Source organism: Priapulus caudatus, unplaced genomic scaffold (genome assembly GCF_000485595.1).
Source record: "Priapulus caudatus unplaced genomic scaffold, Priapulus_caudatus-5.0.1 Scaffold776, whole genome shotgun sequence".
In the NCBI taxonomy this organism is placed as follows: Eukaryota; Metazoa; Priapulida; class Priapulimorpha; order Priapulimorphida; family Priapulidae; genus Priapulus; species Priapulus caudatus.
Genome location: NW_014577837.1, coordinates 86,154 through 108,834, shown reverse-complemented (window position 1 = coordinate 108,834; position 22,681 = coordinate 86,154). Strand labels below are relative to the sequence as shown.

At 42.2% G+C, this 22,681-nt stretch overlaps 2 protein-coding genes across 3 annotated transcripts in view; one reads left to right on the top strand and one right to left on the bottom strand.

Moving 5' to 3' along the window:
• The window catches only part of LOC106813461 (E3 ubiquitin-protein ligase RNF146-B-like), an 11,317-nt gene extending 9,942 nt beyond the window's left edge, over positions 1-1,375 (bottom strand). Inside the window, exons 1-2 of one of the 2 annotated variants that reach the window (XM_014817593.1) lie at positions 1,361-1,375; positions 924-1,105 (exon numbers count right to left, since the gene is read on the bottom strand). In XM_014817593.1, coding sequence (XP_014673079.1) covers positions 924-1,092 — 169 coding nt within the window. In that variant the 5' untranslated portion in view covers positions 1,093-1,105; positions 1,361-1,375. Of the gene's footprint in view, positions 1-923; positions 1,106-1,190; positions 1,211-1,360 lie in introns of those variants that run through there. The other variant, XM_014817594.1, reaches the window with a different exon arrangement.
• A 77-nt stretch (positions 1,376-1,452) lies between these two features.
• Positions 1,453-22,659, top strand: LOC106813458 (eukaryotic translation initiation factor 3 subunit E-like). The gene is made up of 13 exons (XM_014817591.1): positions 1,453-1,558; positions 5,988-6,105; positions 6,408-6,525; positions 12,637-12,679; positions 12,788-12,892; positions 13,490-13,615; positions 15,106-15,230; positions 15,727-15,844; positions 15,973-16,074; positions 21,124-21,233; positions 21,532-21,634; positions 22,149-22,283; positions 22,498-22,659. Exons 1-13 carry the CDS (start codon positions 1,469-1,471, stop codon positions 22,516-22,518), a joined length of 1,314 nt encoding a protein of 437 aa, XP_014673077.1. The 5' UTR covers positions 1,453-1,468; the 3' UTR covers positions 22,519-22,659.
• Positions 22,660-22,681: the final 22 nt, after the last annotated feature.

Genomic DNA, 22,681 nt, shown 5'->3' with positions numbered 1-22,681 from the left:
AATGCATAGGTTTGCTAATCTACCATAATTCTGAACGAAATTAAATTTATTGACATAGTGAACCTGACTAATACGACGAAGGGTGTATGAAAGCTGCATTCTCATTGGCTAGAGTTGGGCTAGAATAGATACTCCAGTCAGGGCTCGCGATCCATTGCAACATTGACAGCTCTATGGACAGGGAAAACTAGCCTCAAGGCCACGCGTGACGCGGCAGCTTTTGATGTACATGATCGATCGATCGCGTACTATATATACGGCCTGCGTAGCCGCGCGGCATACACACACACACGCTTGCAGCGTCAAATAAACGCACACACTGGCCAACGTCTGACAATCTCAAACAGTGAACTAAGCCGTGTCTATATTGTTAAGCAAACTATATTACAATGTTATTAAATGAAGGTACTGTTAGTAGGCTGTTGGACTGTAAAATGAAAATTTGTACATTCTAACCCCCCTAAAATTTCCTCTCAACGGATTTAGACGTTTCACAAAATCGACCCTGGGACTGTGAAATCCGCGGATTTCCGCGGATCCGCGGAAGATTCTCATCCCTGTAAAATGGAGCGCTATTTCACATAATACACAGACTTTTGGTGCGCGATTTCAACCACTTTTATGAGGCGCGATGATGCACGCACCATGGCACAATTTATGGTACGCGGTGGAGCGCGAGCGCGATCGCGCCCCTTAAAAATGAAAGCCTGTACTAGAGCTACTACTACTACTAGTACTAGTAGTACTAGTACTACTACAACTACTACTACTAGTACTAGGTGAGTAGGTCCTATCTCTCGCGTAATATTGTGACTTCCATCTCAGAGTCGTTAGACTCAGAGTCACTTAATTGGACCATGAACTATATTAGTTATCCGGTTCGAGTACAGTACATTAATGAATAATTTAAAAGTGACCATCACCATCAATGGCATCAATCGCTGGTTCCTTCTTTTCGGCACTGTTTATCATGTGGTCGCTGAGCGTAGTAGGCCTACTACTAGTACTAGTACTACTACTACTACTAGTACTAGTACTAGTAGTAGTAGTAGAAGAACCCAGAGTAGAGGTTCCTTCACTAGTTTGATCCATGTCCACGCGGACGCTACCGAAAAAAATACGCACTAATGTAAAATAGAATGAAACGAGAATATTGTGCCTAGATTATGTAAGTGACAACATAGGCATACTAAAACGTTCTCAGATGTAAATTTCTCGTTTACTAATGCACAATAGTGACGTCATCACGCCATGGATCTGGTTCCGGGCCACGTCCGCTAAACATTAAAACATGTCTATCATGCAAACATAATTAAAGTTAAAAAAGAAATATATTTATATTAATAGGCACAAGTTTTACATTATAAAATGCAAATTTTTTATTTTAGTTGTGTCAAGCTCATGCTCTTTGCTTTTGACGGCGTAGATCTCGCGAGAAACCACGTTATTCTGTCACACGAGTGTTGCAATGGCGGAGTTTGATCTCACTACCCGTATGGGGCAATATTTGGACCGGCATTTGGTGTTTCCCTTGCTAGAATTTCTATCTGTAAAAGAGGTAAAGTAATTCGGAGATGCCTTATCTGATACCGCTTCTTTATTCGTACTTTTAAGTGTAAACCAACAGTTACGGACATTTGTTATTTTTCGTGACGGATTTTTTGGGGGGAATCGAACGGAAAAGACTAACGACGTGGATATTCGTCCGAGCATCGGACACCTGTTCGTATGCGCTATTCGTCCGAGCAGTTGTTGATGTAGCGTGCCGCAGGCCCACGGCCTCTAGTGCCGGAGATAGGAAGTGTGAAGGGGGGTGTGGGGGGTTTCCCCCCAGCCAATTTTAAAATCTAGACGCTTTAGGCTTTTTGCCTTGGTGGTAGGTTTAGATTGTGGTTAGTATTAGAGTTAGGTTAGAGTTAAATAATTAGTGGAATTAGTATTAGAGTTAGGTTGGAGAGTAGGCGGCTCCCTAGACTAGCATTATATTACATTTATGTAATACAACATGAACAGCGCATGCGCAGCAACTGCTCGGACGAATAGCGCATACGAACAGGTGTCCGATGCTCGGACGAATATCCACGTCCAAAGACTAATCCCCGGTAGCTCTAGTAACTATAGACCGAATAATTCTGTCCCATATAACCTTTTTTATATTTTGGTGATGGTTATTGGGACAGAACGGGGTTCATTGAAATTTCGTGAGAATCGCATGCAAAATGCAATGGCTGCCGATAGCTTAGTACCTGATAGCCCTGCGAATTGCTGCCGCAGTGGGGCTATAGCACATGAGCGCATAGCGTAATCTAAGCAAATGGTCGGACTGGTCTTAACAAACATTTCCAAATCCCAAAACGCAAAATGATCGGCTTCTTTTAAGCAACTTGTATCTATCACCATGGACATTCTCCACCTATCTTTTTGAAGCACTTTCCACAAACTTACAACCAGGGTATTTATGCCTGTTATCATCAAAGTAAGCCACTTATCGAAATAATTTCCAAATCATGTGCGTGCGCAACGCGTAGATTGTCACCTGGATATGTGGCAAAACAGCAAGGCCAGCGGTGCGTGACAAGGGTCATGTATTATTAACGGTGGGTGTTCCTGTTGTGCTCCAAGGCCGATGTGCGCACATTGGCGCATCAGGGCGAGGTTTATCCACACCCGGCCCGTTAAGACATACATGCACCCTGTTCACCAGCACCCGCTCGCCTTGCGTTTTGCCAACAATCCGGTGACCATAAACGCGTGCACGCCACATGATTTTGAAATATAATTTCATAATCTTACTTTGAGGAGATAACAGCATAAATACCTGGTGGATAAGTTGGAAAGTGTTCAAAAAATGGTGCAAGATGTCCATGTTGATAGTAAGTAAGTTAAAACCCGTCCATTCCTTGCGTTTGGGATAAATTTTTGTTAAGACCAGTCCGACATTCGCTTAGATTACAAGCTATGCGCTCAATGTGCTACTAGTCCTGCGCACAAGCCCCGACGGGCCTCATAGTACTACAGCTAGTGCTGCGAGATGCCGGCCCGTACGCCGCTATTGGCACGAAAAAAAAACCTACCGTCCCCTTCTTACATGGCTTTTACATAGATAAATAATGTAACCCAAGACGCCAAGAAGGATAGGTGTACAAAGTCTCCCTATCCTTTATCTGCGGCGGAATGCCCGAGTGATCACTCGGGCTGGTTTGGCTGGTGCGTTTTCAGAGACCTAGTAACTTCCAAAACGGGTTTATTCTCACACGAACCTTTTCCCCGCTATTTGGGAACTTACTAGTGTATCTCGCAATATCCCTTGTATTAAACTAATATAACCCTGTTACAAAATTCGAATGACGAGCGGGCGAATATCTGAGGCGCCATTTTCTGTTGACGCCTGTGACGTACAGCCTTTCCCAAATGCCGCATAGCCATCGCAAACGGGGCCAGCGCCCTCACGGATTGTCGGTTGAATCGCTACTGCAAACCGAAAGTACCGTCACAGGTCACCAGAAATGGCGCTCCCAGTATATTCGCCGCCTCGTACCTTCGAATTTTGTAACTAGGTTATATTAGTTTAATAGCAGAGTATTCGCGAACATAGTACGTTCAGATAGCGGAGAAAGGTTCGTGTTGCGAAATATAACCGTTTGGAATTCTAGTCTCTGAAACTGCACCCAGCAAACCCGGCCGAGTGATTCACTTGCCGGCATTCTACCGCAGGAAAAGGATAGGAGGCTGTTAACCCTATCCCCTGCCTCTGGTTGGGTTACATATTGTATCTAGGCTTACCTTGCTACTTGATAGTGTAACATCACTTCAAATCGTTATCACTCTTAAAGAGATTTTTTTTCAGAAACCCAGCTTCCAATTAATAATATTATTACAATTCACGTTCGCCGTTTTTTTACAACCAATCAGACCAATCAGCAGCGAGCTACTCAGCCCTCCTGCATCGCCACCAGATACAACACACGGCGAGACCAGGGCTATTTAAGCCTCATCGTGATTGGTTCCATTGTAATCAATGCATATTTGTCGCAATGTGCGATCATGTGCAATATGTTCAAATGACATGTTGGACAGCTGTTCTTACTACTCCTATGGGCGCGATCGTCGATTATAGATTGCATGCTGCGCGCAGCAAATGCAAATGCTTGGTAGTTGTTAACAGATTACCATGTCAATTGCAGTAAATCACACAAAAAGAAAAATGGTAGGTAAAAATAGCGTACTGGTTTCGGCATTTGTTTGTTCGCCGGGCTTCTTTGTAATTTTTTTTTTTTTTTTTTTTTTGTTTTATTTTTTTGTTTTTATCTTTTTTTTATTTTTTCTTTTTCTCTCTGTCACTACACTACAAACGACCTACCACTGTAGCACACAGGACGCTGGAACAGTGGTTGAACACCTCTAGGTCTCCAGTCTACAGGCTCTAGTAATAGGGGGCATGTCTCAGGAGATTGTCCCATGGGCTGGTCAATCCTGCAGTTCATTCGATTGAGGCACGCTTCATGTATCACCCATGCTTCTGCCATGAGTGGCCCCATGTCATCAACCACCCCTGTCTGACGTCGGATTTAGGTGCATAGCCAGGGTGCCATGCTCGGGCGTAACCAAAACAATGGTTTTGTTTCCGGTTACATTGATTTTTCAAGCTGACGGGTAGGCAAGGCCGGTAAAAATTTTTATTTTGCTAAAAAATTTAGGACTCATTTTCTTAACTTAACGGGCCGCTAGAGGGCCTAACCCTAGTGTTCCGTTTGTAAACATCGCGCAATGTTCGTACATTTCCTACTTTTATAGATGGAAGTAATTGCCCTGCATCCGGCAATGTGCAGGGTATGCTTCGTAATAAATTCATTCTTAAATGTATAGTTAAGGTCCAACGAACTGCATTTGTTTGATGTTCGTTTTAAAGTGGCAAAAATGTTTAGGGTGGCAACTATTTGAGGGTCGGTCGGTGAACCGGAAACAAAATTTTTTTTGGATTGGCTCGCTGTGGGAGGATTTGCTTGTTTGGTAGTAGTGTTGTAAATTCGTAATCGATCATCGTTGGACCCAAGAACCGATGAATCGGTTACATCGTACCGAGGTGTTGAATGGCCTGCATGTGCGTAACGTCGTGTGCATTGCTAGTGTGTTGCATGTATGTGCTGTTTTGGCCTAAAAAATATAAAAGATGAGTAGTGTTTCGCGAGAACGGTCTTGAAAAAATTAGGTTAGGCGTAGGTAGGGATATTTTTTATTTTATTTAATTTTTTTTTTTAATAAGCCGATTGTGTGTGCAATTTTCGAGCGACATATTAGCTACCAAGCGTTTCACTACCTAGTAGTAATACTGCGACAACGTTGTTCTATGACATTGTAAATAGCAGAATCGTCAGTGGAGTCCTGCCGCCTTGCATAAATAACGAGTGTTTCACCTGTAACTGCAGTGAACAGGGACATCAACAATACCGCCGATAAGAGATCGACGCTGTTCGAGCTGCGTAGACAACTGGGTTGTGATTGTTGGGTCAAAATACGTCGATATACATTGCATCTAACTGAAAATGTTTGCTTGTTTTTTGTTTTGTTTTTTATTGACATAATATCACATATTGACGTATCAGATTTTTTGATTTTTTTGATAAATTTTAATTGCTAGGTAGGGTCGGGTTCTCGGAAACACATCTTTTTTTTTTTAGGCCTTAGCCCTGTTTACCGTTTGTTTTGCACTGTTTACTACTGTGTGTATAATACATGTATGTTAAAATAAAGGATAACTTGTATAGTAGCAATGATATCTCTGATTCTCATCACTTTTCCAAGTTTTCTTCTTCAAGTTTTACATTTATTTAGATTTTTTTTTTTTTCCCTGATGAAATTGATTATAGATTTTGATAACCAAGCGCTTGGTTCGAGCCACTTTTCAACCGATGATCGATTATAATTGATGATCGTGACATCACTAGTTGGTAGTACTTGATACAACAAAATTTCTTGGCTACATGTAGATCTACGATGAGAAGGAACTATTGCGTGGCAAGCTGGATCTGCTTAGCAACACCAACATGGTGGATTTTGCAATGGATGTGCACAAGGGCTTGTACCCTGGCAATGACGTTCCAGCAGGTAACCTTACTCACAATGACAGTGTGGGATAAGAATGATAATTCATGAGAGTGGCTTGTGGTGGGGCGGCTTTCTATTAATTAGAAACATTTCAGTAGACGTAGTAACTCGTGTAATTCCATCTTTACGCAAATCGGCTGTTGATGTAAACCAGGTTGCAGGGTCTCGAAAGTTCACCTGGCAGCGAGGGATCTCACATGCCTAACCCTAATCACCTGTTCAGTGTGTGCGTGTATCAATGAAATGGTCAATATCAGTTGTAGGGGTGGTCGCATTTCCGTATGATCTGTTGTGCATTGCAGCATTAAAGGACAAGCGTGGTCAGGTGGTCGGTCAGCTGAAACAGCTGCAGGCCGAGACGGAGCCAATAGTAAAGGTGTTTGAAGACCCAGAGGTTACCAGGCAAATCCAGACGTCTCGGTACGCTAGCATCACAGTGCGGAAGGCTAATATTTCCTTACATTGCATCAGGGAAAAAATTAATTAATTTTTTTCCGAAGCTCTTTTTGCAAACCCCCCAAAATTTCGGGGGCTACTTTTTCATTTTCCAGGGCGACTTTTTTCCAGAAGCTCAGGGGTTTGAGAAAGCGGCCCGCGAGGCACGTGTGTATGGCTGTGCACGTCGACGCTGCGTACGTGCGTGCTGGCAGGGGCGGCATTGATTGAAGTAGGGGGGGGGGGCACGATTGTTTCAGCGTGGTACTAATCACTACTAAAATTGATACATAGTAAGTTCCCAGATAGCGGAGAAAGGTTCGTGTTGAGAATAAACCCAGTTTGGAAGTTCTAGTCTCTGAAAACGCACCAGCAAACCGGCCCGAGTGATTCACTCGGGCATTCCTCCGCAGAAAAGGATAGGGAGGCTTTGTAACCCTATCCTCTTGGGTTTGGGTTACATTATTGTATCTAGGCTTTACCTTGCTACTGATATGTGTATACATTCACTTCAATCGTTATTCACTTCTTAAAAGATTTTTTTTCAGAAACCCAGCTTCATTTAACTTTATTAAATTACGTTCGCCATTTACAAACAATCAGACCAATCAGAGCGAGTCTATCAGCCCTCCTGCAGCGCCACAGATACAAGCGAGAACCAGGGGCTATTGTAAGCCTCACTCTGATTGGTCTCATTGTATCAATGCATTTTCGCAATGTGCGACATGTGCAAATGTGCAAATGACATGTGGACAGCTGTTCTATCCTTGGGCCCGATCGTCCGATTATAGATTGCATGGTCTGCTGCAGCAAATGCCAAATGCTGTAGTTGTTAACAGATTGACCAATGTCATTGCAGTAAATCACACAAAAGAAAATGTAGGTAAAAATAGGTACTGTTTCGGCATTTGTTTGTTCTTCTTTTTCTTCTCTGGTCACTACACTACAAACGACCTAGCCACTGTAGCACACAGGACCTGGAACAGTGGTTGAAAACCTCTAGGTCTCCAAGTCTACAGGGCTCTAGTAATAGGGGGCATTCCAGGAGATGTCCCATGGTCTGGTCAATCCTGCAGTTGCATTCGATTGGGCAACCTTCAATGTATCCCCATTTCTGCATGAGTGCCCTGCATCGACCAACCCCTGTCCTGAAGCGATTTAGGCATAGCCAGGGTGGCCATGCTTCGGGCGTAACCAAAAAAAATGGTTTGTTTCCGGTTACATGATTTTTCAAACTAGGGTAGGCAGGCCGGTAAAATTTTTTATTTTGCTAAAAAAATTTAGGACTCATTTTGTCTTACTTAACGGCCGCTAGAGGGCCTACTCGCTAGTGGTTCCGTTTGTAAACATCGCGCAATGTTCGTACATTTCCTACTTTTATAGAGGTGAGTTAATTGCCTGCATGCCGCAATGTGCAGGGTTATGCTTCGTAATAAATTCATCTTAAATTTATATTAAAGGTCCAATCGATGCATTTGTTGATTTTCGTTTTTAAAAGTGGTCAAAAATGTTTAGGGTCGGCAACTATTTGGTAGGGTCGGTCGGGTAACCGGAAACAAACAATTTTTTTGGATTGGCTCCTGGTGGGAGGATTTGCTTGTTGGTAGTAGTGTTGTAATTTCGTAATCGATCATCGGTTGGACCCAAGTAACCGATGATCGGTTACAATCGGTTACTCGAGGTGTTGAATGCCTGCATGTGCGTAACGTCGTGTGCATGTACGTGTGTGCATGTATGTGCTTGTTTAGGCCTAAAAAAATAAATGATGTGTTTCCGAGAACGGTCTTGAAAAAATTAGGTAGGGTAGGTAGGGATATTTTTTATTTTATTTATTTTTTTTTTTAAATAAGCCGATTGATGTGTGCAATTTTTCGGACATATTACTACCAGCGTTTCACTACCAGTAGTATATACTGGACAACGTTGTTCCTATGACATTGTATACAGAATGTCAGTGGTCCTGCCGCTTGCATAAATCGAGTTTCACCTGTACTGCAGTGAACAGGGACATCAACAATACCGCCGATAAGAGATCGACGCTGTTCGAGCTGCGTATTGTTGGGTAAAATACGTCGATATATCATGTCATTCCTAAGCTGAAGACTGTTTGACTTGTTCTTTTGTTGTGGTTTTTTAGTCTGACATAATATCACATATTGACGTATCAAGATTTTGAATTTTTTTGGATAAATTTTAATTGCTAGGTAGGGTCGGCGTTCGTCGAAACACATCTTTTTTTTTGTAGGCGCTTAGCCCCTGTTTAGCCCGTTTGTTTTTGCACTGTTTACTACTGTGTGTATAATAGCATGTATTGTTAAAATAAAGGATAACTTGTATGATGTTAGCAATGATATGTCTGATTCTCATCCACTTTCCCAAGTTTCTTCTTCCCCAAGTTTACATTTATTTTAGGATTTTTTTTTTTTTCCCCGGCGATGAATATTGATTATAGAATTTTTTGATAAGCCAAGCGCCGTGTGGTTCTCGAGGCCACTTTTCAAACCCCCCGATGATTCGAGTATAATTGATGATGCGTGACATCAAACTAGTTGGCTAGTATTGAATAGCCAAACAAAATGTCTTGGCTACATTTTAGATCCTAGGCCCGATGAGAAGGAACCACTATTTGGCGTGGCAAGCTGGATCGCTTAGCAACACCAACACACCTGGTGGTAATTTTTGGCAATGGATGTGGCAACAAGGGCTTGTACCCCTGGCAATGACGTTCCAGCAGGTAACCTTACTCCACAGATGACTCGCTGGTGGGATAAGAATGATAATTCATGAGAGTGGGCTTGTGTGGCGCGGCTTTCTATTAATCTAGGAACCATCTTCAGTAGACGTAGTAAGCTCGTGTAATTCTCTGTTAACGCAAATCGGCTGTTTGATCGTCAACGCAGGTTGGCAGGTCCATCGAAAGTTCCACCCTGGCAGCGAGGGAGTCTGCCACATCCCCTAACCCTAATCACTGTTCAGTGTCGTGCGTGTATCAACTGAAATGGTCAATCTCAGTTGTAGGGTGTCCGCATTCGGCGTATGATCTCGTTGGTGGGCCATTGCAGCATTAAAAGACCAACGTGTGCCGGTGGTCGGGTCCGTCTGAAACAGCTGCCAAGGCGCGCCGCCGCGCCGAGACGGAGCCAATAAGTAAAGGTGTTTGAAGAACCCCAGGAGGTTACCATCAGGCAAATCCCAGGACGTCTGGGTAACGCTAGCACAACAGTGCGGGAAGGCTAATCATTCCTAACATTGCATCAGGGAAAAAAGTAATTAATTTTTTTTCCGAAGCGTCTTTGCAGAAACCCCCGCACCAAATTTCGGGCTACCTTTGTTCATTTTCCAGGGTCGACTTTTTTTTCCAGAAGGCTCCAGGGGTGTTGAGAAAGCGCCCGCGAGCCCACGGTGTGTAATGGCCTGTGGCACGCGACGCCTGCGATAGCGTGCGTGCCTTGGGCAGGGGCGAATTGATTTGAAAGTAGGGGGGGGGGGCAACGATTCGTTTCAGGGCGTGGTCCTATTTCACAGCGTGGTACTAATCACTACTAAAATGTAGAGGGTTGGCATTGCTGGACTATGAGAGAGCGACAGCAAAACTTTTTTGGGGAAAATTGACAATCGAAGCTACAATCGGGAATGACACACGAGTGTGCCGGCAGGGAAAAATATACGTGTGAATTTCATTAGGATTTTTCATGGATTACCGTTCTATAATCCTACGGGTCGTTGGTCCTACGGGTCTACGTAGGCACGCCCGCAGGCACACACGCACGCATGCAAGCACGCACGCGCACACATGCACGCGCGCATCCACACACGCAAGCACGCCCGCAGGCACACCGGCACACACAGGCACGCACGCAGGCACACACGCAAGCACGCCCGCAGGCACACCGTCACGCACGCACGCAGGCACACACGCAAGCACGCCCGCAGGCACACCGTCAGCACGCACGCAGGCACACACGCAAGCACACGCACAGGCACACAGCCACACACGTATATACACGCGGGTGGCGGCGCGTGCTTGATTGAATCAAGAGTAGATAATATAACATCCGTGCAAGATTACGATTTACAGCAATACGCTAGCATATAAACGTATATGTAAACGAATATCAGTACCACGAAGGTGAATGATTAGTGGTCATAATAAGCTGAGGCAGGGCTCGAATTAACCGACGGCACCGACGGCAATTGCCGTCGGTGCCCCTATCAATCGCCGTACTGCCCCTGAAAATCCAACCCGACCGACGGCAGTGACCTGCCTTGCCCTTTTCTGTAATTTCCGTCAGTGCCTCTGGCTAGACTGGTTCGCGGCCGCACTGTTTGTCGCAGAGCGTGTACATTGTCTAGCAGAGCGTGAGGCCGGATACCAGTCTACCCTTCGGCAAAAACAATAATGTGGCTTGCTGCCAACTGCTGCCAGTAGACGATCGATAAATCGTGCGCCTGTGTATGCCCGTGGTAGAACACGAATATTTAAATGCTGCACGTGGACTCGGCCCGCGCGCGATTTAAAGCGCGGGAAACGACGCTCGCGTAAGATTGGCCAGCTGTGATCTGTACGGTGTGTAGCTTGCTAAGTGCAGTAAATTATGTTAAACTGGGCCTACTATTTTGTACATTAAAAGCAAGACGATGTTGATGTATTAATTTGTTAAATGAGCTTTCCTTTATTTTACAAAAGTGCCTTGGTGCCCTTCTCAAATTGTGAGAGTTGCCTTGATGCCCTTTAAAATTGCCTCGGTGCCCATCCATTTTAGAGAAAATTCAAGGCAATTTCTTACATGCCCCCAAAAAATTGCCTTTCCCCTCTCATCGCTTAATTCGAGGCCTGAGCTGAGGAACGTATAGACTTGCTTCTTTATTGGTGGCAAATTTTGATGAAAAAAATCGGTTAAAAATGTGGGGATCGGGTGTCTCCCTCTTGTTATATTATCTACTCTTGATTGAATGCAATACAGTACAGTACACACATGCATGCTTAAATGGTAAACCTTGACAGTCACACCGTACCATGAATTCTACCGCGCCGTGGAACCGGCTGCCGCTAGCGGCATAGGCCTAGGCATCGCAGCACAGCAACGCCGAGCGAGAGCGGGACCGACCTGGACAATCGATTTCCAGGGCGACTTTTTCTTTTGGGGTCGCCCCTGATATCATGTTTTCGGGGGCTCTTTTTGGCATTTCGGGGGCGAAATCGCCCGCCGCCCCGTGTATTTTTTCCCCTGCATTGCATCATAGAAAAGTAAATAGAAGTGGAAATTGATGAGTATTAAAAAATAACCATATCTAAAAATAATATTAATATGAGGATCATCCATTTTTAGCTCACCTTGACATCGTCAAGCTGAGCTATTGCCATGGGTCGTCGTCCGTCGTACGTCCGTCCGTCCGTCAACATTTCGCTACGGTCAACGATAACTCGGGAACCATTTGGCCCACATATTTGAAATTGGGTATAGTTGTTACTGCTATGCTCCCATATTTAACGTCCTATTTTGAAGCACGCCAGTCGACGTACTTTCGAGCCACGGCAATTTTTTGGCAAAAATGGGAATTGTCATTAGTCAGTTCAGGTTCAACGGATTTTGCTCATTTTTGGTATGTGTTTCATAATTCAAATTATGCAAATTAGGTAGGGTTTGGCAATTATATAGCATATTATATAGACACAAACAGTCTGTGGTGTCACACTTGTCGGGTTTGTTTTACAAGATTTCATTGACAATATCTTTAATGCAAAATTGGTATTTCCTGTCCACCCTGCCGATAAAACGTCTACATTAGAGTAAAGTTTTACAAAACATGTCGGAACGCAGCATAACCTATTTATTTCAAACGCCATCGCTACAAAGCGGTCACGCCACGGACATCTACGGTCACAAATTGTGATTCATTTTGGTTTATAAATTATTATTGCGATATACAGATGGCAATCGTTTCTATAATGTACGTCGATGGTTGCTCAATTAAAACTGACTTCTTCTTACTCACTCATTTGTGTCCTTTTTTGTGGTGAGCTACAGTGTGATTGACACTTTCATTCTAGATAATGCTTTATATGTATGATATCAGATGATTTTTCCTTTGCAGAGATGGGCGACAATTGTTTGATTACCTATCAAAGAACCATGGGGTAAGGAATATATCTACCGTATTGGAAATGCTATGTAATTGCCATCATTTTAATCTCTAAGTTCAAAACTCTTGATGCTCGTTTGACATTTGCCTGTTCTGTTCACAGTTCAAATCGTCTTGGCTGGATACCTTATATCAATTCGCGAAGTTCCAGTACGAGTGCGGAAATTACTCAGGTGCTGCTGAGTATCTAGACTTCTACAGAGTTCTAGTATGTAAATGGCGACGTGCATGCTGCTCACACTATGAACTGGAATAGACGGATAAAACACAGACTCTTCACGAAAATGGTGCAAAACGCACGGGCTATTATGGAGCTATTATGGGCTATTATGGAGCTAATACAATCCGTAGCAAAATACACGGATTCCTAAAACTACAGACTTCTAAGAGACTGCCAATGAAGAATGATCTAATCTCGGAGAGTCCGTGTTTATTACGGACATAGTACATGAATTTTCCAGCTAGCGTGGCGCCTGCACACCAGCAGCAGGAGTTTTCAAGCAGCAGAATGTTAGCAGGTGCTGGCGCTTGCTACGAACTGTAATTAGCTCCGTATTAGTCCGTGGCTCTCAGAGCATTTTGCACAATATTCGCGATTAGTCTGTGTTTTATCTGTATATTCCAGTTCATGGTGTCAGTGAAACAATTGTGTCGATGAAAGCCAGTGTTTCACCTGGTATATGATAAGCTCTTGCATTGCTGATGATATCATCCGCCTCATATTTACCAAAATTGCCGCTGCACTGCTGGTGCGTTTACTGTGGTCGTGGGGATGCTTTCGGTGACACCATCTTTTTCTGTAAAGGCTCCGGGACACGACAAGAACTACCTGCCAGCATTATGGGGAAAACTCGCCTCGGAAATCCTTATGCAAAACTGGGACAATGCCCTGGAGGATCTAAACCGACTTAAGGACATCATCGACTCTAACGTGAGTACTGACTGGCAGCGGGCACACGGTCATACGCGTTCCATGGCGGTCAACGCTTTCAGAGATTGATTCCGCGCTTGCACCTCGTTCCATTGGTTCATCGCCATTCGTTCTTACACGTATCGCTGAGCCCTGATGATTCCAGCTATGCTGGGTTAATTCACAGAGAGAAGCACTAAAAATCTGTAGCATAGCATTCCAGCCAGCCATTGATCGAACTGCTCGGTAGGGTTGTAACGATTCACATACATCTCTATTTGATCCGTATCTCGATATTTGCGTTCGATATTGATCTTCGATTCGATTCTTACAATATTGAAATGTTATCTTATTTTGTATATTTTCAATCACTTTGAGCAGATAATTAAAATAACAACAGTATTAGGTCAAATGACTAGATATTAGGCCACCATTTTTGATTTTGTTGGTTTACAGAATTTTTGTTGTTGTTGTTGACTCGGTAGGGTAAAAAAAAAAAATGTTGTTTTGTCAGATCAAACAAGTCAAAATACAGTGATACTGTTATACATAATATTAAAGTATTTTAAGAAAACTAAATGAAAACAAAACTCAACTTGTAATTATTTTTACTTTTATTATAAACTATTTGTTTATGAAATGTTTTTGTTTATTACATTTAAATTTTTTTTATTCATATTTCTTAGAGAAAAGGTTGGCGGGAATAAAAAAATACAGATTTTCAATTTGTATTTTTTTTCGTTTTTCTTGAAAATTCGGGTCGGCAGATCTGTAAACCAACAAAATAAAAAATTCTCGCCTTATGGGAAATTACTATTAAATACTAAATGGTGAATAGACTAGAGACCCACTTGTTTATCAAATATTATCTTAAGTAAGTGGACACTAAGTCAAAGAACAGAAAATGCAGCTGACTAAGTCAGTATATAGTCACAATTACCCTAAGATTCAAACAGAAATGATTAAGTGTCAAATACCACATCGTTTCAGCGGCCATTTCTGCATACATGATGCCATCCGTAGGGAGTAATAATAACATTTTCTATGGTATATAATACGGTATATATTTTCTATGTACGGATTTGTCAGCTTTTGATCTGTTGGTTTATGAAATAACAAATCCGTGCAGATTAGTCATCAAATTCGGGAAACTCGAGCCATGTAATAGTAAACACTGTGTCAGCGATGTGCTGTAGCTGCTGATTAGCTGACTGGCGAGTCGTGACTATTGTCCAATCAGAGCACACATCTCATACACACTTCGCCACAATAATACAATAAAAATTGAAGCGGGTTTTGATCGAATCGAAAAATATGGGAAAAAATATTGAGGATCGGATCGAGGGAAGATAATCGCGATTCGATTCGATTTCGGCGGATCGTTACAGCCCTACTACTTGGCAGTCTTAAGCTCACGTGCCGGCCTTTAATCACAGAGGCGTTAATCTTGTTAAGGCCATTGTTGCTCATTAGTGGTGGCTACATGATGATGACCCATGCTTGTCTTGCAGACGTTTGGGTCGGCTCTGCAGTCACTGCAGCAGCGCACGTGGCTTGTGCACTGGAGTCTGTTTGTCTTCTTCAACCACCCGAAGGGACGCGACCTCATCATTGATATGTTCCTCTACCAGAGCCAGTGAGTATGCCATACAATGTCCGGTTCTGTTGAGTGTAATTCTTCCCCCCCCCTCCCGTAGGGATAGGGTGTGGTCTGTTCAGTGAGAAGAAGATTGGAAGTAAGGGGCCTGTCACAGAAATGTGAGGTCAAATCTGCGTAGAACCTCTGTAGCACACCTCTATAGAATGGATACCTGACTATAAAGCATGTATTTAGCATTTACCTTGAGTGGCATTTATGTAGTAAACACATCTATCAAAGATGCCTTTGGCATTTTTCATGTATTGCATTTAACAGGTGAACCCACTTCTATGGATTGAACACCTATGCCACTTGAATGACTCATATATAAATTTGACTATAAGTATAACGGCGAATTGTGACAGCTATTATCGTGCAGATAAGTTTAGAAGATAATCATATGCCTATATTTAAGATTACCTATAAACAAGTCATCTGTGAAAGTTCATGTCACTTGTAGAGAAGCGTTTCTTAATGTCATGCTGTCATGCAGGTATTTGAATGCCATCCAAACAATGTGCCCTCACATTTTGCGATACCTCACGACGGCCGTGATCACGAACAAGCGCAGACGAACTGTTCTCAAAGACTTGGTGAAAGTAATCCAACAGGCAAGTGTTTGTTAATTTCACTGTACCCGGGTGTTCTCCACGGTGCCTTTACCCGACTGTTTCTCTACAGGGTAAAAAATGCTGTCTTTTTTTTCATGCCACGTGTTCGCTCATTTGCATTGTTACAGGAGTCGTATACATACAGGGATCCAATCACCGAGTTCCTGGAATGCCTCTATGTGAACTTTGACTTTGATGGAGCGCAGGAGAAGCTGAGGAAGTGCGAAAGCGTACGTTCATCTACATACTTTAGCTATATATAGATACGTAGATAGATAGATGATAGGTTTATTGCATGATATTTATTTAAACAGTTATTTTCAATTCTAACACTGGCAGTGGTAATGTATACACTATACCACACTTGGCGCTTGGAATTGTTGCGTTGATCAGGGTCAGGGTCAATCAGGGTCATTTGCTGAATAGGGTCATGATCCTGATCTTAACTCTAAACAGTAATCATTAGTTTTTTTATTTGAATCGGACGTGATCCTAGGTTCCTTACGCTAGGGCTGTCATCGATACCCACCTCATCGATGAATCGCGATGGATTTGCGTCCGATATCGATATATCGAAATAAAACGAAAAATAGCAACCTGATACACGACCTGCATGCTACCCAGGCCTGCACAATGCGCTGAAACGTACATGTCTAGACGCATTGTCTGGCTTGCTTGATACCAGCCTAAAAATTACTTTTTTTTTTACGAGAGTTCTTTTTTGATTTTGTATGAAAAAAAGAGCTCTCGTAATTTTTGTTACGAGAGCTATTTTAGGCTTGGTCAGAGCTACTTTTTCATAGCATGATTTTGTTAAAATTTTCATAATTTGGATGCACGGACTCTAATAATGTCTCAGAAGCCAGAAATTTTGTCTAATTATCGTAAAGGTGTTTCTCAAACGAAAGTCAAGATTATGCTTTGGCGAAATCGACGAGGTCAACAATCATTCATAATGGTGACAAAATCACGGAGGCTGGGTTTACATGTTGCTGTATGCATGTTGTGTACAAAGTATGACTGCATGCACTGATTGTCTCATTCGCATTATTTTTATCATTCAAATCTCGTCGCAGCAAGGCAGCTTATGTTTGTGCAAAACAATGCAAGGGACGGGTGGAAACAGAAAAATCTCATTATGTCTAGCCATTCAATAAAAAAAACTTGCTTGCCCGAACAGGCAAGTGCAATTTCAAGCTACTTGCCTGGGGGCGAATTTTGGTTGCCCCGGGCCATCGGGCAAGCGGGTTTGTCGAGCCCGGCACCGCAGGGATTGATTTTCGGCTGAAAATCTAGTGGACAGAAATCTATCTTCAGAAAGTTGGTGGACCTGCACAAAAATTTGGTGGTCCGCTTAGTTACAAGCAGTGTGTAACAAAATAGTATATAAAGATAACCATTGGCATTAAAACAGCATACATGTAACTTAATTAGAGTTGATAAAATAATGTTTCAATCTCTAGGAATGTCGGGGGAGCTTCTGGGTAAGGTTTTACTTTCGTTTTTCTCCTCCCCAGTCCTCGGTACCCCTATGACTGATATAGGAGTCGTATACTACTATAGACTACTATATATATACTACGATAGATATATATATATGCATAGATCAATGCTGCCGCACATCCGCAAAGTTACAAGTGCCTAGAATCTTTAAGTATATACAGTTTACATTGCTTCTAGATATCTAACTGAATAAAAACAGTCCACTTTCTACGTTAAGAAAAGTGATGAATTCAGTTAACAGCTTTGATTACGTGCGTGTCAGGTGTCACTGGTCGTGCCCTCACTCCCCACGATAACCCCAGCGTGATATGAGGGGAAAAAGTGCCGGTCAGGAGGACCGGCAGTTTCGTAAAGATGGTGGCCCGAGCAAAAACTTAGTGGGCTCGGGCCTCCGGGTCGGAACTAATTTCGAACGCTGCCGGCGGCATGGGAGCGATTTTTTCTCGTATCTTCCAAAATTTTCACTCGTAATTGTTGTTACCAGAGCGCTTTGAAAGCTGACGGGAGCGAAATCGCTCGCCGCTCCCGTGTATTTTTTTCGCTGATTACAATGTATAACATCACGTTTATGTACATGTATAGCTGGCCTGAGCCCACCCTGATTATTATCGCCACGCTTGTACTATGCCCGCTGTATTATGCTAGTGTGGCGTATGGATACATCATGCTAGCAGCGAGACTGATGAGAATCAGGATGCCTGAGCCTGTTCAGATCGTGCGCACTCGCTCAGATGCGCTGCCTTATAAAGTTGATAACTCAGCAACCACTATCCCGATTTTGACGATTTTGTATTACTATCAAGGTGGGATATCAAGCATTGGAAATCTGGCATCCAACCCAAAAATCTACTATCCCGCAGATATCGGGATACCACTAATTTCGACCCCTGTAAAATATTGTTTCCGTCACTACATACGATATTTTTTATTATATACATACTTCATACACTAGAAATCTTTTTGAGATTTCATATGCCTGCCTGATAAAAGGTTATGCGTTTTTCATTCAGGTCCAGGAAAGAAAGAGAAGTCGTGTGTCATTGTGTGGGAATATTTTGTGGGAATACATTGTGTGGGAAAATGTTTGGTTTTCCCAAGACAGGGGATGGGGCAGTTGACAGATCGAAAGTCGTCTGTGAACTGTGTAATGAGATAAAAATATATAACAGGCTTATAATATTGTAGTGCGTACATTCCCATACAAAACCATAAAACACACCTACAATGCTACAAATAACAACAAAAAACATCATCCATCTTTTGCTACATCATGTGTTATTACATATTAAATCGAATCGGATCAAATCGGATCTAAATATCGAAAACAAAAATATCAATAATCGAATCGAATTAATTTCATACCAATTACCTTACCTTACGCTACATAAAAACTTGATTATTCACCATTCATTAGACATGGTTAAAAAAGAAGTTTTAAAACTGATGGCTATACTGTTCCTTTCAATGACAGTGGCGCCACTACAAGCCCATCCACTGACAAAGCAACTTTTCGGCTGCAAGCTACAGACTGAGTGTTTCTTATTTATTACTTTAAGAGGAGAAGGATTGCAATAACTTATAAGCCACTCTTAGTTTCAGTTATAATATGAACGAATTTGTACGAAAATAAAAACGTTTAGTTAAGGATACTCTCAAGGTTTTAGGCAAAATTTTACCGATTTTTCATTTTCAACTTTATTCGATGGCTAACACTATGTGCCACCTCTATATATATGCTCATTTCTCCATATAACAATACACGTGAACTTTTAGAGCGTTTTGATTGCCCGCGTACACGTGTTGTGAGCAGCAGCTGACGTCACTGATGCAGAGATGCCAACCTACGATTTATCCATATTTTATGCGAATTTCGTTTGCATTTTGACCACTACAACCAGTTTGCATACAACTACGATTTTTATTACGATCGAAAAAAATAATTTTGATGATATTTCAAGTGTTTTGTTTCAGTGTTACATTGATATAACACGATTGAAAATAACTACATGTATTTAGCAGCAAATATCAGTGTGAACCTATTGTCATTTTGGGTCCCAGAATGCAGGAAATTGCATCTTGGAATCAAAAATTTTCCGGGGGGCATGCCCCGAACCCCCCTAGCATACTCGGGTCACTGCGTGACCCTCGGACTACAGATTTCAGACATCCTCACTACAGTTTGCTCAGAAAAGTGTTGGCATCTCTGCTGATGACATCAGAGACATGATACAACCAGAATTTTCATGATATTCTCTAAGCCAATATCATTCAGCATCAACCCTCCTGCAGCTGTCATCTGCCAGTGATGCTGATAGGGTCTATGTCTCCCTGGGTACTGCCGGAACGGATAGTTGAAATTAACGCGCGACCGAAAATAGCCCCGTTTCCCTTGTTACACACCTTGAATTTATGTTTGTGTTTGTTGACACATAGCTGCATAACGCTCATAGGGTCTATGTCCCCCAGGGTACTGCCGGAACGTACCCTGGTAACTATCTGATAGGGTTAGAGTTGGGGAGTAGGCGTAGGCGACTCCCTAGACTCGTTAGTGGAGTAGGCGAGGTACGGTCCGGCATATTAGATAGTACCAGTAGTGCGGTGGTAACCTCGTAATTTCTCACAATTTCTCAAGGTGCATAGAACATATTACCAATTTAGTGGTGTCAGTTAGTCATGGATATGTCACAGCAAGTACTAACAGTAGATGTTTCACATACGTTCACCTATTTTGCACACAGGCGGTCGATCATTGTGAAAAATAGAAAAACGCTGATTTCTCCATTTCGATTTCTGACATAGTAGCCGATGTATAAATGGATATTTCTCTGTGATTACAACTCGGATTAATTTAATTTTACACTCGTTTTAATGGTAACATATTGCTGTAAAAAAGCGTGTCAGAGATTGTTATTAAGTGCCGTATTTTATTAGTTATGCCTCTTTATTCGCTAAAATTTTCAATTCTAACAACTTGATTTTTAAGCAGTTTTTTTCATTTTTCTCAGTAAATATGAAACTTAAAGAAAAATCCTGATGCGCTATTTTGGTAAATATTGTGCTTAACCTGTGGCGAAAATTTTGCTTCCTCACTCTGTGGTAATTGAGAAATATCCAAAATACCATTTTTACATAAAAATTCAAAATTTGTGTGGTAACATAATTAGGTGCTGGAAATTTGATGAAATTTTTTGGCTTGAGCATAAAGATATATCTCCTCTATAAATAAAACGTGTGATTGATTAGATTCATTTGTCAATAAACGTTTAATCTTCATTAGAGCAATACCCGTGCAAAAGGTGGAGAGTATGGAGGTGGATAGCAGTTTGGTATAAATATAATTGCACTTTGATGATTAGCCCTCGGTCTGTAACGTGCAAAACAAAATCGGCAGAAGTGCAACTTTATCAGGGTGGCACCACAGTCGCGTGGTGTCATGTCAGTGTTCAATAATAAGATTTCGAAACTCACTGTAGTTTTATGATGAATTTGAATGTGTGATTATAAAAATGTGTAGGTATATATTATTATTTATTCCCTCACTATCATTATATACTCTTAAATTCTCGGGTATAATAGCATCCATTTCATACTAATCCAAGTACTTCCAGTTCTAGCCATGTACTTGCACTCATCTTAAAATAAAATTACTACTTGAATTATCGTGAAGTTCGATAAACTTATTCCGAATGGTAATCTATAGTAATTACAGTAACTGACGATTATTAATGATGGTTGCTAGTCAGTGATGTAGTATGGATTCGGTGTCTTGTCCGCAGGTTCTCATAAACGACTTCTTCCTCGTCGCCTGCTTGGACGACTTTATAGAGAATGCACGTCTTTTCATCTTCGAGACATTCTGTAGAATCCACCAGTGCATCAGTATCAAGTGAGAATGAAACCTTAATACACACCCCACACCTTTACACTCGTCTCTATTTTACTGGCGAGGTAGAATGTGTAAGGTGGTACAAAACATCTTAATGGGGGGGGGGTGAACAGATTTCTTCGTGTTGGTTTTGCGCACAGCAATTGCATCCGTACATACGATCGGTTAATATTTTTGGTAGACACTTGGTATTCTTCACAGACTTATTTCGCCATGTTACTTTTGTGTGTGTGATCATTTAGTTTCCAACCGATGCTTGGTTGATTACGGACTCTTAACCCGTACGTGTGTTGGGCAGGATGCTGGCAGAGAAGTTGAACATGACTCCTGAAGAGGCCGAGCGGTGGATCGTAAACCTGATCAGAAACGCGCGGTTAGATGCGAAGATCGACTCCAAGCTGGTGAGTGTAATGATGTAACGCTATGACGTACACGAGAGTGTACGAGATTCTACGAGAGACTCGCTCTCTCTGCTACATGTGCTTGGAAGCGTGAGCTGTGTTTGAGGATGGCTCCTCAGAACAATAAATATTATACCAACTAACAACATGTGTTGATCCATAATATTACAGTGAGTGCTGCCACCTAATCTCGGCGCATAGAATCGAGCAAAACGTAGCTTATGCTTGCAGCATGTTGCCACCTAGCTTGATATATGAGAAACTTGGGACACCTCGGTCGTTAGAACGAAGGAAGATGTGAAATGTGAAGCATGCTGATCTTGATGAACTAGAATACTTTCAGGTGTTTTAGATGATAGCATCAAATAGACGTTCATACTCTTGAACTGCTTAGTGCAAGTCCGAATGAATGAATGTACAAATATCATTGTGTGCTTATCATACATATCATTAGCAGTGGATTCGTGCAAAGGTGTGGTGTGTCATGTCTTATGGTCGGATTTTGTTTTTTAAGGGTCACGTGGTGATGGGCGCTCAGGCTGTGTCCCCATACCAGCAGGTGATCGAAAAGACAAAGTCGCTGTCATTCCGTTCGCAACTGCTAGCCATGAATATCGAGAAAAAACTAGGAGCGAAGACTCAAGAAGGAGTAAGTCATACATTGGCAAGCAGATTGATTCTCTTGACTGCCGGCATTTTACCAACGTTCACGTTTACATGGCCATGAGATTTCACACGCGTAGCAGTTCACCAGGTTTCTAACAGAGGAGGAATGTTGATCGAGCTTTTCCTAACATCATTCGTCAAACAGAGTGCATCGGTTGTTTTGCTAACCGCATACATTTGTTTTCGTTTATCTCCAGGTGCCACAATGGGGCGAGTAGTCATTCTTACATCTACAACAGATCACTCTCCACATCATAGAGTACAGTCTGTACAAAGAAGCGAACACTTCCTTCCACCTTTAATGTAATCCGCCGCAATGGAAAAGTGGTTAATAGAATTATGGGCATTTCCGAATTTTACCCATGTGTTGCGTATTCCTGT

Coding starts and splice junctions, on each gene's coding strand:
- LOC106813458 (XM_014817591.1), top strand. CDS start 1,469: ATGGCGGAGTTTGATCTCACTACCCGTATGGGGCAATATTTGGACCGG. Junction 6,106..6,407: donor TGGCAATGACGTTCCAGCAG/GTAACCTTACTC, acceptor TGTGCATTGCAG/CATTAAAGGACAAGCGTGGT. Junction 21,234..21,531: donor CACCAGTGCATCAGTATCAA/GTGAGAATGAAA, acceptor TGTGTTGGGCAG/GATGCTGGCAGAGAAGTTGA.